This window comes from Aythya marila, assembly GCF_965140915.1.
Source record: "Aythya marila genome assembly, chromosome: 4".
In the NCBI taxonomy this organism is placed as follows: domain Eukaryota; kingdom Metazoa; phylum Chordata; class Aves; order Anseriformes; family Anatidae; genus Aythya; species Aythya marila.
The window spans coordinates 75,597,989-75,614,988 of NC_139045.1; the positions used below are offsets into that span (position 1 = coordinate 75,597,989).

The 17,000-nt window shown below is 46.4% G+C and overlaps 1 protein-coding gene across 4 annotated transcripts in view; it reads left to right on the forward strand.

The window, feature by feature from the left end:
* EXOC6B (exocyst complex component 6B) overlaps positions 1 to 17,000 on the forward strand; it is a 271,111-nt gene that overhangs the window by 188,092 nt on the left and 66,019 nt on the right. For all 4 annotated transcript variants that reach the window (XM_082759193.1, XM_082759194.1, XM_082759196.1 and 1 more), the window contains 2 exons: positions 2,395 to 2,536; positions 13,352 to 13,425. In XM_082759193.1, the coding sequence (XP_082615319.1) occupies positions 2,395 to 2,536; positions 13,352 to 13,425 (216 nt within the window). The remainder of the gene's footprint in view (positions 1 to 2,394; positions 2,537 to 13,351; positions 13,426 to 17,000) is intronic.

The window sequence follows — 17,000 nt, forward strand, 5'->3', positions numbered from 1 at the left end:
GACCTGAGGGCAGGATGGTCCGGGCAGCGTTGGCCAAAGGGCTCGTGTGAGTCTGCTCCCAGCCGAAATATTTGTGCTTTTTGTGTATTTAACGTACGTTGCACAACCACACTGCATACAGAAGCAGGTTACAATATTTTATCTGCCACAACTTTTGTACTCGAGCAACGAGGGATGTCGTCGGAGTAATTGTAAATGAGGGGAGAGATGCAGGTAGGTTGGACAAAACTCTGCCACGTGTTTTGGAAGCTTATCACTTCGATTTGGTGGTGATTTGGGAAACCTGCGGTGCTCACAGAAAGGACCTTTCCACCTCTGTCTCCATGGGGCATCTCAAGACATTCAGGGATCTTTACGGAGGACCTCGGTTCTCTGTGACCGTTCCCATCGCTCTCCTCTCTTCTGCTGCTGATGCTTCAGCCAGGTCGGTGCACGGGGACGTGAGCTCAGCGACCTGCCCATGGCCTTTCTAAAGAGCTGGTGGCTTCTGAGCACCCTCCTGTCTTTCGAGTCTTCCCACCATCATCTTTCCTTCACATCCTTCTTCTTCGGACGTCGTAAACTCCCCTGGGACATCCCAGGCTTCACGTGTGCAGGTTCAGTTCTGTCCTCTACTCTCGAAGCCCGTGCCACTTTATTCATGCATCGTGGCCAGCTTTGCTTTCCAGTAAAACCCTTTTTGTAAAAAAAATAAGGTTTTATGCATGGCAAATGATGCCTTCAGGGCCAACGGCATCAGGTTTGGCCAAGCTGATGGATTGAAGCAGGTCTGTGCAGAGCTGTTCATGGGAGCCGGCGTGCACCAAAATCTGCACAGCGAGCAGCTCTGCTGGGCGAGGAGGACGAGGAAGATGAGGAGGATGATGAGGAAGAGGCATTTTTGCTTGCCCAGAACCTGCTGCTCAAATAAAGGTTGCTTGGCCTTTCAGGTCCCATTAGCTGTACACTGAATCACCTGCAGAAGGTGATTTCTCTCCCCGGACACGGTGCCTTCCCTCGGCGTGCTGATTTTGCAGCTTGTCATGTTCCTGTCTGAAGCCTTACCGCTCGAAATTAAATCCTAATTAAATAGCATCCTAATTAAATAGCATCCTAATTAAATACCTGCTGGGGATTGCTCTTCTCCTGCCCTGCCATTGTTTTGCGATGGGGAAATGGGAGGCTCAGCCAGGGTAACTCCTCTTGCCACGGACTGCTCTTGTGATTCACAGCTTGAGATCGCCTCTGTTCCTCAAAAGTGAAACGTTACGGCTGTAGGCCACAGGAAACGTTTTTAAAAATAAGTATTTACTGACAATACTCTCGATTTTCGTAGTAGCTGAAGCTAAAAACTGCTCGTGCTTTCCTAGTAAATATGAAGGTTTCAAGGAATTTTAAGTAGTTGATACCAAAAAAAGGCGTCAAACATTTGCAAAATATTAAGTTATTTGGTAAAAATAAGAGGAACAAAATCCTGAGAGCCACAAAATCAGTGTTAAATTATTACAATCGGTATTAATTCTGACATGTTTCTTCACCTGTAGCCTTCCAGCAGGAAATAGGCGCCTTCCTTTTGTCTGTACAGATGCTGGAAATGCAGGTAAAGCAGTTCGCACTAACGAGGAAGACGGTAAAATACGAACCAGAGGAATTAGCTCTCCGGCAAGAGAGAAACCTCAAAAGCAGACGAGGGGGGCAGGTCCCCGGAGGTGCAGGACCCGCTCAGCACCAGCCTGCTTCGTGCTCTGAAGCTCTCTTAGGAGCAGTCCTTACGGGCAGCAGATAACGCCGGCGGTCAGAGCTCGTGTCCCTCACCGTGCAAAGCCTGGTGAAGGAGCAGAGGCCACCCTGCTCCCACGTGCTCGAGGCTATAAAACAACCCTTTTTTTTTTTTTTGAGGCCCCTAAAGTGCCCCTGCTGTTGTGGAACACGCGTAGGTGCTGGGTTTGTTGCAGGCTGGAGCTCTGAGTTGTCATTGCCCCCACAATTTTATCAACGAGGTAACTTCAGGCAGACGATGCAAGATGTCAGATAAAATCGGGCACGTTGCCTTGTCCATGGTAGGATGCTGTAATGAGAGCTGCCTAGAGCTCTAAACTCCCCGAGGCTTTCCTGGATTTGAGCTGCTCCTGGGCACTCCCCATCTTCCAAGGTCTGCCCCTGCTACTAGAGGTTGGACTTGATGATCTTGAGGTCTCTTCCAACCTAGAAATTCTGTGATTCTGTGATTCTGCTAGCAGCGTGGTCCCAAAAGGGGATTGATTCCCTTCAGAGACGATGGCTGCAAGAGCAAGACCTGAAAGCTGATGGGATGTGTTAAAAAAGGGCGGACTGGAGAGTCCCGGTCCAGGTCCAAGGAGCTTCTTTTCCCTGTCGTGCTCAGTGGCCTTAACACTCCTGCCTTTTGTCTTGCAGGGGAAGGTGGCGCAGACCGCCTGCATGTCGGCGTGCAAGCACTTGTCCACCTCGCTGATGCAGCTGCTGCTGGAAGCCGAAGTGCGGCAGCTGACGCTGGGCGCCTTGCAGCAGTTCAACCTGGACGTGGAGGAATGCGAACGTAAGATTCAGACCCATTTCCCATTTCCCATTTCCCATTTTTTTTTGCTTTACCCACTCGTACGTCAGGACCCGAGCCAGGGCAGTGCTGTCAGAGCCCGCTGGTGCTGTCCAGGAGGACATCTGGCAGTACCTTCAGGACACAAGCAGCCCGGCAAACTCTCGGAGATCAAAGCTTTGCTGCTCCTTTTTCTCCTAAATGCTGCATTGACGCTTTCCAGATCATCCCTGCTTTTGGGGTATTTTTGAGTATTTTAAAAATACGAGCAGTTAGAGTGGGTAAACCATGGGGAGGGCTAACAGAAATCAGTCCACTTACAATGGCTGTTTCAGAAAACAATAACTGGCTTGTGTTCTTAAGGAGCTCTGGTCCTCTCCCGACCTCAGCTGTTTGTCTTCCCTATCTGCTGCAGGGAGTTTTTCCCCCAAAAAAGCCTGCCCTTTTTGCAAAGTCACTGTTACGGGAAAGAGACGCCGTGTAAGCAAACCGGCTGACTCTATTTGGAGGTGTGCACGCGAGCATCGCAGGTGCCAACAACGTGGCTTGAGCTCAACCCTGCTCATTTTGGGTCACCTAGCTAACACCTGAGCGAGCTCTGAAATCCTGAGATTTCTCTCAGGTTGCTCATTCCCCTGCTGGCTGTAGGCGTTAACAAAATGCAGAACACGACTGACAGAATGCCTCACTTCTTCCTATTTTTACAATTTAATCCAAAGCAGGGCTAGCGCAGCTCTGGACAGGAACCTCCCTCCCTGATGGGTCTGTTTTTAAATACATATTGAAGCTCAGAAAGGGGGCCAGTCCGTACCAGAAGTGATTTTTTTTTCTAAGAGCAGCAGCACGGTGCAGTCCTTCGGTCCTGGTGTGCAGCTCTGCGATGTCCCCCTGCACCTCCGGGTGTGGGAGGCTCTTGCAGGATGTTTGTGGAAGGCAGATGTACAAATAGGGTTAAAAAAGATGATGTTTGGACAAATGAGTAACCACAGAGAGATGAGGGAATGGCAGTGGTGTCCCCATGATGACTGGGAGCTGGGCAGGTGCTGGATGCACTTGATCCTGTGCTGTGTGTAGGGCCGGGTCCTTTATTTTTGAGACAGCAGCCATCACTTTGAGCTGTTTTTTGCCTCTTTGCCAGGTTTTAGCCACATGGCATTTAAAATCTGGTGTATTGTGTCCCACGGCTGCTTGCGAAAATATCACGGGGCCAGAGGCCATGGAGAATGCTGAGCTGGGTCGGATGCAAGCGATATTTTAATTTTAGAGCAGAGGAAGATTTTTTAGGGAAGTTTTTTCCAAATACCCACCTTTTTGGCTTTGTTTTGATACGGAGATTGGGGTTTTCCCTGCTCAGATCGGGCCATCTCCTTTTGCTAATTCATCGCAACCTTTGCTGGGGATCCTTGGAGAAGGATCGGTGTTTAATGAATCAGATCCGAAGTTTGCAGCTACATCACTCGTCTCGATGCGAGCAGGACCTTATTTTTCTTGCACGAGTGCCTTCAACCCGAAGTTCTGGCTGCCTAATTTGTGTCCCATCAGCGTGTCGGGGCTGCACCGGCAGCAGCTGCGTTCTCAATCTGTGTCCGCACAGGGACGGTCTGCGGTGCCGAGAATAATAGGAAGCATTTGTCATCAGTAATAGCTTCCTTCTTTTTCTTTTGGCTGCAAACAGACTTGTGACCCTGCAGTTTTCCGCCCCACTGGTAACTTGGGTCACTAAGCAGCACCTCTTCCCTGAGAGCCCCCGGCGCTGGGTAAAACGGATGCCATTTAATATCGGCTTTAAGAGCCTGATTCCTTAAATTCCACGCGAGCTGGAGCAATTGTTTGGTGAGGAGCACTCAGACACTGAAGAGCAGGTGCCGCCAACCTGAGCAGCCGGGACGCGACCCGCTCCACCCGAGGTGCGTCGCAGGCGGGGACTGGAGACAGATGCCACGGCTGTAACCTTCCTATCCATCACTGTCACCCCGCTGCTGGCCGCAGAACGGGAAGCCCAGACAAAGTCTTTTCTTCCTTTTCAGGGGCAGGAATGCACCCGGGTGGCTTTGCTGACACCAGGAATGATTTTTTACTTCTGGTTTTGAGAAGCAGCGCATCGAGATTTGGCTTTCCAGAAAACAAAAAAATGATCCACGGAGCAGACTGTTCTATTCAGAAAATGTGTTTCCATTTTCAAGGGTCTTTATTCATCTGTTTTCTAATTTGCGGGTGCCAATCCCGTTGCCCTTATGACTCTAGTTGTGTATGTGGCTTTTTATGCCTCTGCCTCCAGCCCCCTTCGTCTCCCCAGACGCCCCGGCCTTACCTAGTTTAGCAGCTTTATCACGTACTTATCTTATTTAACTAGGGTTTTATAGCTGTTCTTATCATATTTAAATAGCATTTTATAGCCGTTCCAAGCACGTCCAGCGAGTTCTCTGGTATGGAAACTGGGCTTCGGTATTTCAGTCCCGGAGTTTATTAGGCTTTTCTCTAAGTTGATTGTGAACACCAAGAGTGTAAGCAAGTTAAGACAGTGCTGAGAGAAGTTAATGAAAATTTAGTTGTGGATTAGGCATGGTTTGAAGGTGATGCAGATAATTTATTCTATTTTGGAGCAGATATAATACACATTAGAAGAAAAAGTGTTTCTGTACACGACAGATAGTAATTGCAGAGGTGCAAATGGTGATGGTTTAAGCTTAAGCCAAGACACTGGTAAATTAATTCTCGAGACTCATGGGTTCATAAAATAGTTTCTGATTTTTGGATTTGCTGTCCCATCAGTGTAACGAAGGGGAATGGCTGCAAAAGCGAGCCTCAGGCTGTGGTTTGGCTCCAGACACAGGCAAGCCCGGGTGGTGCTGAGGAGGAGCACGAGCTCGTGTGGGGACCCCTTGCCCACACAATAAATCCGTCCTCTGGAGCAATGTACTCAGCAGTTTTTGGATAGCGTTTTGCACATTCAAAGCACTGCACGCACAGTTTATTCATTTTATAACCTTCAGAAAGACAGTTTTTGGAGAAGTGGGGAGAAGTAGTAAATTAAATAAACGCGAGGAGCCAAATCCCGCATTTCTCGGTCGTGTGAGTAGTCCCATATACGTCAGCAGCATTTCAGTGTGAAAGAGGCAAGGAAAAACGAAGCTGCAAGGTTGTAAAAATCCGATTAGGCTGGCTATGATGAGAGAAACGTGTGAAAAATGAGAACCGTTTTCCTGTGGCATTATTCCCCCGGGGAAGCTGTGGAAACCCCGTTGCAGGAGGTTCCTGTTGGACAAAGCACTCGAGGAGCTGCAGAGCAGCGCTCCTGCAGGTTGGGGTGCCGGTGTGCTTTTTTTTCCAGGAAAAAGCTTTTGCCCAAGATGTGCGTTCGAGGTTTGAAAGCCTTTTGGTGCAGCTTTACGAGTGATGTATGCATATGGACGGCACGGCTCGAGTCCAGGAAAGTGCAAAAGTCATTTTAAATTGTTTTCTGCTGGCCAGGTATTACTTGGAGCTCTTGTTATTATTGCTTGGCTTTATATAGCTCCTTTTATGTAGTTAAGAGAGATTCTCTCACCTCTGATTTAAACATAGAGTGGAATAAGGCACAGAGGTTAAATGAGTTGTCCAGAAAGACACAGTAGGACACGTCTAATTATGTCTCAATTTAGGAGTGAGTTCTGGCTCCAGCCCAACGAGCCAACTTGAAAGGAGGGGGAAAAAAAAGCAACTCTGGAGGAAAAAACAAAACAAAACAAAACACAAAACTAACACCGATATTTCTGTAAACTTGTACATAGAAGAGGGGATGGCTTTTTTTTTTCAGAATAGGAATTTCCTTTTTAAAAGGGCTTTGCTGTCTTCCAGCATAACATCCACAACCCAAGATTTAACGGTGCTTTTTGTAATGGCTCCGTGCCTCTTCACCTCGGTTCCATACTCGGCTCTTTTGGGGACCTCCTGGTGCTGGTGTTTCTTTTTCCACATCTCCCAAAACTCAGAGGTAGTGGGAATCAAACGTAACGACCCAGATTTGGAGATTGCGACAGAAAGGGGGAAAAATAGCAAGGCGGCTGCTCTCGCTTGTACAAAAGTGTTTCACATCTATATAACTAATTCCAGCGGTGGTTGAGGCAGATTGTTTTTACAATACTTAGATCATAAAATAAGCAGTTCCATAATCTCCAAAGCCTTTTAACTGCTGCTTTATGAGAAATTAAAAGCGCCGTAAAATTATATTTAAAATTTCATTAAACTCCAAATTTTTGTTCAGCCCACTCATGGGTGTAGTCAAGAAGAAGCCCAGATGTCTCAGCCAGTTTGAGGAATACTGAACCAAACCCGAGAGCACGCCAAAATGTGCCTATAAGGGTCCCAGCGCAGCTGTTTGCCACCTCATTTTTGGCTGCGTTATCTGGCTCCAAAAAGTTTCTCACGCGGAAATCCCGGTATTTGTTCGGGGCTCCGGCGTTTGCCCACGATGCTGTGGGCAGTCCTCTCGTGGCGAGCACTGCCAGGGTTACAAGAGCTGCCTGCTCCTCTTTAGGCCGAAAATACCTAAATATCGTGCATCGGCGTGCCTGGGGCTAGAGGTGAGCTCGGCCTTTCTGAGGACAAATTCCCCAATTTGGGGATTCTCGCTGGGATCTGCCCTGCCACAACGCACCAGCCAAAGCTTGAGCACGTTTGTGTTTTGGGGGAGAAAAGGGGACGTTGCAGTGAACAGATGGAGGGGTTTGAGGTGATCCCACCAGCAGACAAATCTCCACAGCACTGATCTCCTCAGGTTAGTTTGCCACCTGTCCTGCAGAGCCTGAAGGCAATATCCTCTAAGCCAGGGGTTTCCAACCTTTGTTTCCAAAGGAACATCCTTGTTTTCTCCACCGATCCCTGGGAACTCACAGACCAGGCCTTTTTCCAGGCCTTCCAGCTGCTGGCGGTACCTGCAAGCTGCCCAGTTCCCTGGCAGGACAGGAGGAGCAGATCTCCTCCTTCCCCACCTCATCACCATTAATTAATTCCGGTAGTGCTCTCTTCATTACCCTCAGACGACCTTTCTTAGAGGCTGCAATGTACTCGTGGTGGCCTAGAAGGTGACCCCTGGTGTGTGGGGGAGAAGCACACGACTCCTCAGCTGAGATCTCTCCACTTAGCTGCTGATGGGAGGTGTTTGGACAAGGCTCACTACTTGAGCACGGTACTCAAGTGATGTTTGCTCGTCTGGTTTGAGCAAACCTTGGGAGTCTGCTTGCTGTCAGAGGGAAGTGGACTTCTCTGGGACTTCTGCTTTCCTACACCATCTCTCACCATCACCCGATTTCTGCCTTACGTTCTCCGTTCATCTGTCCTATAATCCATCACTTCGTCTCCTTCAGCATTTTTAAGGATGCTTACTGATACTTTCCCATAATTAAAGTCCTTTGCAACTCACTTTAGGAAGAGAGGGTGCCTCTGTCCACACCTATTTAAATGAGATGTTGAAGGTATGACCTGGATCCCTGCAAATCCCCACCATTCACTTCTCTTTTGAGCAAATGTAATGGGCCTCTCAGCGGGGCTGCCTGTGTGTTGGACTTTAAAAAAACTAGAATTGTTTAAAATTTATGGAAAGAAACTAACAATGAGTTCAAAACCCCATTTACTTAATGCAGCTGGATTTTATCTCCTTGCAGGCTGAACTAGATCAGATGTTTTCAGGTTTGTTCTGCTATAGCAAAGACAGATGACGTTTTTACCAGCTGTCCCCTCTACCACTTTCCCCTTAACATTCAGTAAAAATACTTCATTGGTTTCAAGACCAAACGATGTTAATTGCTTTAGTTCAGGCAATTTTCACAGCTCACTGTTTAACCACACTGTCCCCAAGCTTTGCGCCCCCCTTTCCCTTCCCCACCCAGCACAGACACCCGCCCTATTGGCACTTGTCAACCTTTGCAGCTCAAATAAGCTAAAGGTGAGCGGTACTCAGCCCATTTTTCCTAGTATTGGTACTTTAGCGAAGCTCAGAACTTTGTATCTGGTAAGAAACATCCACTGCATGCCTTGGGTCTTGGGTTTGGGAAGCTGTGTAGATCTGTAACTTGATTCTGTAGACCTGTCCTATGGATTAGCAGACACCGACGTTCATAGCACACATTTCACACAATTTCATCTGAAAATATCCATTTTTGTTCTTGAAAACATCTGGTGGCCCAGTAACGAGGAGTTTCTCTCTGGTGCTGAGGATGTTCCTCCCAGCAGAGCTCCTGGACCAGCCCTCTCTAGGCACTGATGGAGCTCCAGGCCTGTCTTTGTTCCACCAGAGGAGCAAATGCCAGTGATAGAGTCTTTTTATGTAAGTTGACGCTATTCAGTATATTTTGGATGACTTTTGGATGAGCTTTGCTAATGTGGCTATTAATGGGGAACAATACCAAAGCAGGGCTGTATGGGAATGGTGTGGGTGGAGGTATAGCTCATATAAGCTCAGCAGGAGTTGTGCAGAGAACAGTATGACTTCTGCCAGGATGACCTTCCTTCTGCTCCTCTTACCAATTTCCTACCTATCACTGCCTTCATTTTTGCTTTGTGAGCTTCTCCAGAGTCCATGGAAAATTTTTTCTTCAGCTTGAGTATCCTGAAAGTGTCATTTTGCACCTCTGGGTGAGGAGCAAGATGTCCTGTTGTTTGCCTTCTCTAAGATGGTCTTCCAAGAGTTTGTCTAAGGACAATGGCTTTAGGATCTAGATTATTCATCAGGGAAGATGGATGTGGTTGTTTCATCTAATACAAAAACTTGTTCTTGAGAGATGCAACCACAAGTGGATATTTCGGATTCCCCTCATGAGGAGCTGCTATAACCTAGATCCTGAAGGTCTGCCATCATAAACTCTGGTGGTGTCATGTAATTTAAAGAAAATGTTGCCTCAAAATGATCTTCTGAGGAATAAATTAGCCAGGTGTGTGTATTTTAACCACACAATATGTGTAAGACCCTGTCCCTATGCGTATAGCCGTGAACAGTTTACAGAAAGAGATTCCTCCGATTCTGTGTAATTAATTTACAGTGGATGTCTCTTTTTCTTGTGTGCGTTTGAACTCTTTATTCTTTGTTCATTGTAAAGGGCTTAACGGTTCCTGTGCCTTGATTCTTTCATTGGTGAAATGTTTTGGAAGAGAGGTTAGAGTCCCTCTGTGACCTGCCCTGGGTGGCCCAAGCCTGTAGACCTTGCAAAGACATTACTTTTTTGGCCTGAACACAAGTCTCTCAAACCTTTAGCCTGGCTAAATGCTTTGTACAAACAGGCGCATACTGATCTGCTCTATTCTCTTGTAATTTTCTGCTCAAGGGGCTGTACTGTAGGTGGCTTGCAATGTTTGCCACTTGCCTCGGTAGTGGAGAAAGTACAATGAATGAATCCGACAGTACCGAGGCCAGCACTGTGCTTGGTTGTTCTGAGAAAATTATCCTGAAATCTGGTTGAAGAGATTAAAACCAAGAAGAACTGGCTGTGTCTTTCCTCTAAAGCTCTGTTCTCCTCTTTGTTTCTTTTTTTCTTTAAGACATTGTTCATTTCTCCTTCCAAAATAAGTTTGTGGCATTGGTATGTAAAATGTGACCTATGATTACAGAAGCTACGGCTGTTTTTGTAACAACCATGGGGTGAAGCATTGCATTCATTCCTCTTCTGGCTCCTTACAGTCAATTGCTGTAGCAGCTTTCTTGTAGCACATAAGCCGTATTCTTGATCTAATTTCTCCTGTAATACAAGGAATATGATCTCATATGTCATTTCACTTCTTGGGTATCAAGTGCGTTGTTAATACCGCAGAGACTCCAATCCATTCTTTTTATGGGAATTACTGTTCAAGCAAATGTTGGTCCATAAAGAGCGTGTTCAATGTGCTACCATTGTCGTAATGTGCAGTGTTAAAGGGCAATATTACTCCATAACTCCCCTGGTGTTGCTCCCCAAAGGTTGCTTAGCAGGAGACAGCAGAGGCTGAGCTGCCGACTAGCAGCCACGGCTCGGGATCAAATCCGTCTTGGATTGCCCGTGAGCAGATGACAATAGTGACAAATTCACGAGTCTTGTGAAAACATTCAAGACCCTTTCACAGGCCTTTTCTCATGAGCATTTGAAATTCATGCTTTCGGGAAGATCTTAAATTTCACAACTCCATGTGTGCTTCTAAATAGATTCCTAGCAGCTGTGAAACCCTTCCATCTAAAATAGAAAGTTCTTTTCAATGCAGGCCTTTCAGGGTTGCTCTTTTCCAGTGTTGCTTAAAATATAATTAGTAACATGATGTGACCCCGTCTTCAGAGTGTAGGACCTAACAGCTCAGCCAGCGTGTTGGTACATCAGCATAGGGACATCAGTGGCTCGGAGCAGCCCGGGGCAGGTTCACCTCACAAGGAGCAGCTCAAAGGCCATTTCACACATCTACAAGTTTTTAGCTTCTCAGGTACGTGCTTTTTCAACGTGGGGGTGTTTTAGGCTTGATGTGGCTGTGGGGATAATTTTTCCAGATGAGACAGCGAATGTGTAAAGATGATTTATCTCTTGCAGATCAGATTCAGGAAGCTTGTGTTAGCCCTGCCTTGCGTGTGTGTGTGCTGGTTCAGGCAAGCTACACTCCAGTTCTGTAGCAAACTTATATTGAGACAACTATGCAGTTACAATTAATTAAAACAGCTTTTGAGGGTTAAATGTGAATTCACTTTGGACTATTTGCAGCCTAAATATCGTAGTAGTGGTCAGTGAAACCGGCTGGGAGCTGAGCAGCTCCTGTTTCTGTCTGGTCCCATCCCCTGCAAAAGTGACAAGAAGTCCATAGACACAACAGTGGATGTGTTCTCCTGGCTTTGATTCCTGCTTTTTCTTTTCAAAATCTAAATGTTAACATACTTTTTCCATTTTTTTTTGTTATTATCTGTTTCTAATGGAAGCACTGCATACAAATAATGACTAAAGCCATGTTTGTTAGCCAGCGTTTAGATTTTGCAACAAAACAACTTTGCTTTGACTTCGCAAAGAGAAGCAGTCTTCTGTTTTATTGTCCTGCAGCAGTTGTCACTTGAGTGATCGCTGCGAAGATGAGTGATCGTTTCAGTCGTGGAGCTCTTCTGGCATCTGCACACATTAAAAAGCAAAGCTGTGAATGTCTGAAAAGTGGCCGCTGTGCCCCTGCAGCTGTCTGTATTGAAGGATGTTCTCCATCCCAAGATTTTAATGGAAGGTGGAGACAGCAAGCCAACAAATAACCCCTCTCCGATTTCCAAAAATAAGGCAGTTAAGGAGCAGGTCTGAATCCCAACTTTCTAATTCATTGCTCTGTTCTTGTTAAAGCTGTGGGGGCTGCTTATATGACTGGGCTGTTATAAGAAGTCTTTAAAAAGAGGTCTGTAGTGATTTTTTGCCTTCTTTTGTGTCGTTTGCTTGAAAATGAGGTAACTTTTGAAAGAAGCATTCAAGAAATGGCTTGAAATAGCTTAGGGTATAAGGACAGGACAAACTATGTCCACTAGTACCTTTGTGCAGTCATGGAGACAGAAAGGAAAATCCTCCTTTCTTATTGCCGTGCCTTCCTTATTCCTTAGTTTTATGGAAATTCTGGAGGTTTTGGAGGATTCCTGTATGGTGAAAACCAGAATAGTTGAGCAATAGTAGACTTTGACGTTACGCAATGAAGAAATACGTAGGTTGTTATATATTTCCCTTCTCTTGTTCTTTTCTGCCATCACGCTCTGCTGCATCTCGTGAAAACTCTCCATTCCAGCATGCAACATCTTCAGAGTCTGCAGGAGCAGCAAAACTCTGCCAAGGGTGGAAACTCCCTCTTGAGTCTTTCATGATGTTGAGTTGTGGCTTCACAAATTAGGTCCCCTTGGTGATGAAAAGTTGCATGGAGCGCACAGATAAAGCCATTATTTCTGTAGCTAAAGAGGGTGAAAACGAAGTGAAGTTGGGCAAAATCAACCTTGGACGCATCTTCAAAAGGCACACTTGAATATGTGCAGTCATTGGCTTCATGAGCGCTACCAAGTAAAAGCTGTTAAATGGCATGGAAGAACTAAGGTCCTCTAACATGTATTTGTTAAAGTCCCCCTTGGTGGCTTTAGACTTGGTTTAAATAATGAATTAGAAGACAAATAAATGACTTAAGTATGAAATTTTGGCCAGATTACATTGGAAGGAGGTAAATGTGGCCTTGGAAATATTCTCTTTGCTTTAGAAGACAATGTTATTCAGTTGTCAGATGTCTTCATCCAAAATAAATAAATATGCCGCATAATGGCCGCGATTCTTCCCATTTCGGGTGACTGTATGCTGGCAATAGCACGCCATACCAGATAATGCAAATAATCTGCTGCCGAATAATTAATGATGCGGCTGGGCATATTTTTTTGATGAATGCTTATGGAGCCTGGTGACAGGCGTGAAATTAGAAAATTCCTTCAGCGCCCTAAAATATAAATAGCTTTCGGAACTGAAAAGAGTTTCACAGCTGAAGATTTTATTGTGTTGAGAGGAAAAACTTTTCCACCCCCATCCCCCCCTTTCTTCTCTGCGAGTTGTTTGTCCATTCACAAAACAAATACTCTGAAGCCCAGTACGGCTCATGGGAATAAATTTCAGGTCGAATTAGTACAGTTTCCTTGCTGTCAGGACGGTGGAATTAATGGTGTTTTGATGACACGAATTTTGAAGGGCGAACAAAGAAGCTGAAGGGAGGGAGACATGACTCCTTAGAAGTGCGGTCCTCCTCTCCCCCAGCCTCTCTTGTCTTCCCTGTCATCCGTCTGCCAATCTCCCTGTCCATGGTTAGTTAAAGGCGCTTTTTATCCTCTTTTCTTTCCCACAGAGTTTGCCAGATCCGGCCCAGTGCCTGGGTTCCAAGGGGACACGCTGCAGTTGGCCTTCATCGACTTGAGACAAGTAAGTCTTTGTGTTTTTGTTTTTTGTTTTTCTTTTAAGATGTGTGACTGAAGACCATCAGGTCTTAAGGAAAGGGAGAGGAGGGGAAACGGCGTTGGTGATTTACGCCAGAGACCTATATTTCCCCCCTCCCAGGCGCTCCCCCGCCTCCCCGCGCTCGAAGCCACCTCCTTGTTCAGCGCTCCGGGGTCCTGGAGATGGTGGAGGTGAAAAGGGCTGGTGGTATGGGGCCAGAAAGAAAGCCTGACCCGGGCCGATGGGGCCATTGTGCTCCCCGTTGGCTTCTGCGGCCATGGCAAAAAGATAACTCGGCGACTCCGCCGGCCGACGCGAAGCAGGTGTTGCAAACAGAGAGAGCACTGATGCAGAGACCGCCTGCCTCGAGCACTTTTGTTCACAGATAATGCCCGGAGGGGCGTTGTGCGAGGGCGAAGGAATTTGCATTCCCGTTTGTGTGTGGGGAGGGTGTGCGCCGGGGCGCGTTTCTGTCTGTCTTTGGCCCTGCTCCCCCGCCCCGGTCCCCTCTTCGCAGATGGTCCCCAATGACAAAGTGGCTGTTGGAGAAGATGACCGCGCTCCACCCATCGGTGCCCACCTCTCCAGGGGCCCCGTTAGAGCCAACTTGACCGTAGCAGGTACTGAGGCATTCGTAGGGCTTGGCAAGCCAGTTGAGGGAAAGGGGCCATGCTAGTGAGTCATTTGTTAGGGGTGGAAATGGGCATTATTGATACACTAGGCTGGGGGGAAAAAGTGAGGTGGTCCTGTCATCTCTTGGCACCGAAGATGGATGGGTTGGATAGAAAGTCTGAATGAAGTAAGACTCAATGACTGATGCTTCTCTCCTATTAAAACAATCTTTTTTTGTCTGTTAAACCCCCCTGGCTTTGTCCCTCCTGCCATCATGATGCAGTGCCTCTTGTTTTCAGGGTTGACGTAGTTTGCATTCTGAAAACTTTCGGGTGCCGAGGGTATTTCTTAAATCTGCATAATCCCTTGTATCGATGATCTCCTTACCACTGTGACTCTGATTCATGCTGGAGCCGCTTTTAACCCGTAAGGGTTTTGAGAACTTCCCTGCATCCAATTGATGTGCGGGGCAATCTGTCATGCAATGACACTTCTGCAGAGCAGCAATAAGTTTAATAACGCCGAGACGCCGAGTGGTCGCCTTGTGTGCTCGGACCCGTGAGCAGCTGCCAAATCTCTTTGCAGAATGGTCAAAACAGCTCCATGGAAAAGGTGTGTGGTATCAGCGCTACGTGTTGACACTTTTATCTTCATTAGCTTCTTGGCACTTTATTGACTGCACTACGCAATGCACTTGCAACCTCCTGGGTATAAGGAAATGTGGAGGCTTTTTGGGTCTTTTCCAAGCACGAAGACATGAATGCAGGGATTTTGAAGAGGAAAGCTGTGGCTTTTTGAAGAATGAAATGCCTTAAAAATGCTCTGTGAGGTTCAGCTGCTCTGAGCCAGTGCATTAGCAGGAGACAGGGATATGTGAAATGTTTGTATGGTTCATAGCTGCAAAACGCAGCCAAATGAATTCAGCGTGAGTGAGGAGAAGGCTGAACAGTAGCCCTCGACAATTCGTCCTCCTCTGTCAAATGTTCTTTGTACAGAACATTTTCTTCTTTGTTTTGGAAGGCAGTCCCACCTTTTCCTTGCATTCGAAAATAATGGCTTTTCTTAATGTTGCACGGACAAAAGGGAAATGCTTTGGCCTGTTGAGTGTCAGGTGAGAACAGGCAGTCCTAGATCTTCCTCTGGATGGCAAATATTGTACAGAAAATGGACAACATCTTGTTGCACCGAGCAGAGCAGAGTAGTCCACTGATCACTGGTTTATTGAGGTTAGCAACCACATTAAGAGATGAAAGAGATGATGCCCTGATCCCGTGACTCATGATGTGCCCTCAGACTTTGTGTGAAGTTCCCTTGGCTGCTCTGGGGCTGTCACAAGCCAAACGTTTCCACCACCATAGCACTTCTTGTCGGATCAAGGCTCCAGCTGCCCGGCCTGGGAGCTGGAGAGAGCTGGAAGGGTGGATGGATGAAAGTAGAGCAAAGAAAGGTCTTCTTTTTTTTTTTTTTTATTCTTTGATTTACTTTTAATTTGTTCTTTTTAGGCGTGGCGTTCTTTCTCGTTCAAGCCACTGAATGTTAACGCCGTGTTGACATAAAGTGATGGACGGGGAAAAGTTACCACCTGAAAGCGTTTGTGTTTCTGGCTGTTTTCCTTTGCCTGGGAAGGAACTCCTGCACGCCTGGTGAGAGGGTGTTCCCAACCTGAAATCCAGACAGACTTTTCAAAAGGTTAAAAGTAATTTTGGGTTTATGTTACAGGTAGCTTTATGCCTACCTTGGAGCTGTCCTGTCAATTAGTGTGGTTTTGCATGAGCAGGCAGAAGCAGTCAAGCTTCGCTCTGGAGGGAGGAAAAAATGACTGGGCAAAAAATGCACAAAGTAGGGAGATTAAAGAGATTTCCCCCTCCCTTCCCAGCATATTTCAGTACTGGCAACCTTGAGCTGCTAAAAAGCAATTCTAGATAAGAGAAAAAATTCAAAGCCTTGTGGGATTAAGTTACTTTAAAACCAAAATTAATTCTTAGAACAATAAAATGTAAAATGGTAGAAGAATGCAGCGACTGGCTTTGGCTCTCAAATACGGATCTGTGTAATGGGAAGTAGACTTATTAAAATGTCATTGTCTGGGAGCACCAGACTTCTTCCTTGCTCGGTGCAGCAGATTCAAGTGTAAGATCCCTCTGCACAAAGAAAACCTTGATTCTCCCGTTGTGCTCGAGGAAGTTGGGAGAAATCTCATCACGGCGTGGTAAAGAGGAGAAGAGTCGAGCCCAGAGAATCAAAATTACAATTCTGAGCAGACGGTAATTTAAAAAGTGACTCTTCTTCCCATCCTGGGACAATTCTCAATCCATAAATGCCTTTAATGAAGTGATAAAGTAAACCAAGTTGCATCTCAAATCCCTTTGTAAGAGCCCTTTTATAACAAGTGTCTGACGGTGCTACTCAAACATTTAGGGCTTTGCAAGGAAGCAATAGTTACTTTTTCCCTTCAAGTTCAAACTTTGCTCACATGTGCTCCTTGCTGTATGTTGGAAATCTGAAATAAATTTGGTTCCATAAATAAGCTTGCTAAAATATGAAAGGCGCCTCGATAATCTGCTCGGCCGCATCTTGCTTTCAAAAGTGACTCGAGCGCTGGGCTCCAAATCCCGCTGCAGGTCCCAGTGCCACTGAGGAGCTCCAGGGGACTTCGGATCAGCCCGAGCCTGCACATGCAATAAGTTCACTGTGCTCTCCGCAGCTTCTGGCCAGCTGGAAGTGTTTTAGCTTTTCATTTTCATGGGTTTATTATAAGCAAGATGGTTGAAGAGGAAGGTTTTATATTTGTCTGTGAAGTCGCTGCAATCCTCAGCCATGCTGATCTCTCCTAGAAGCCAGATCGACACTCGTGGCTGCCCGCCAAGGAAAATCTGTCTCCAGCACTCGAAGAATTTCACTTCTGGGCTCTAGCGAGGGAATGTCTTAGCTGGATCAGAGCTCCTTAC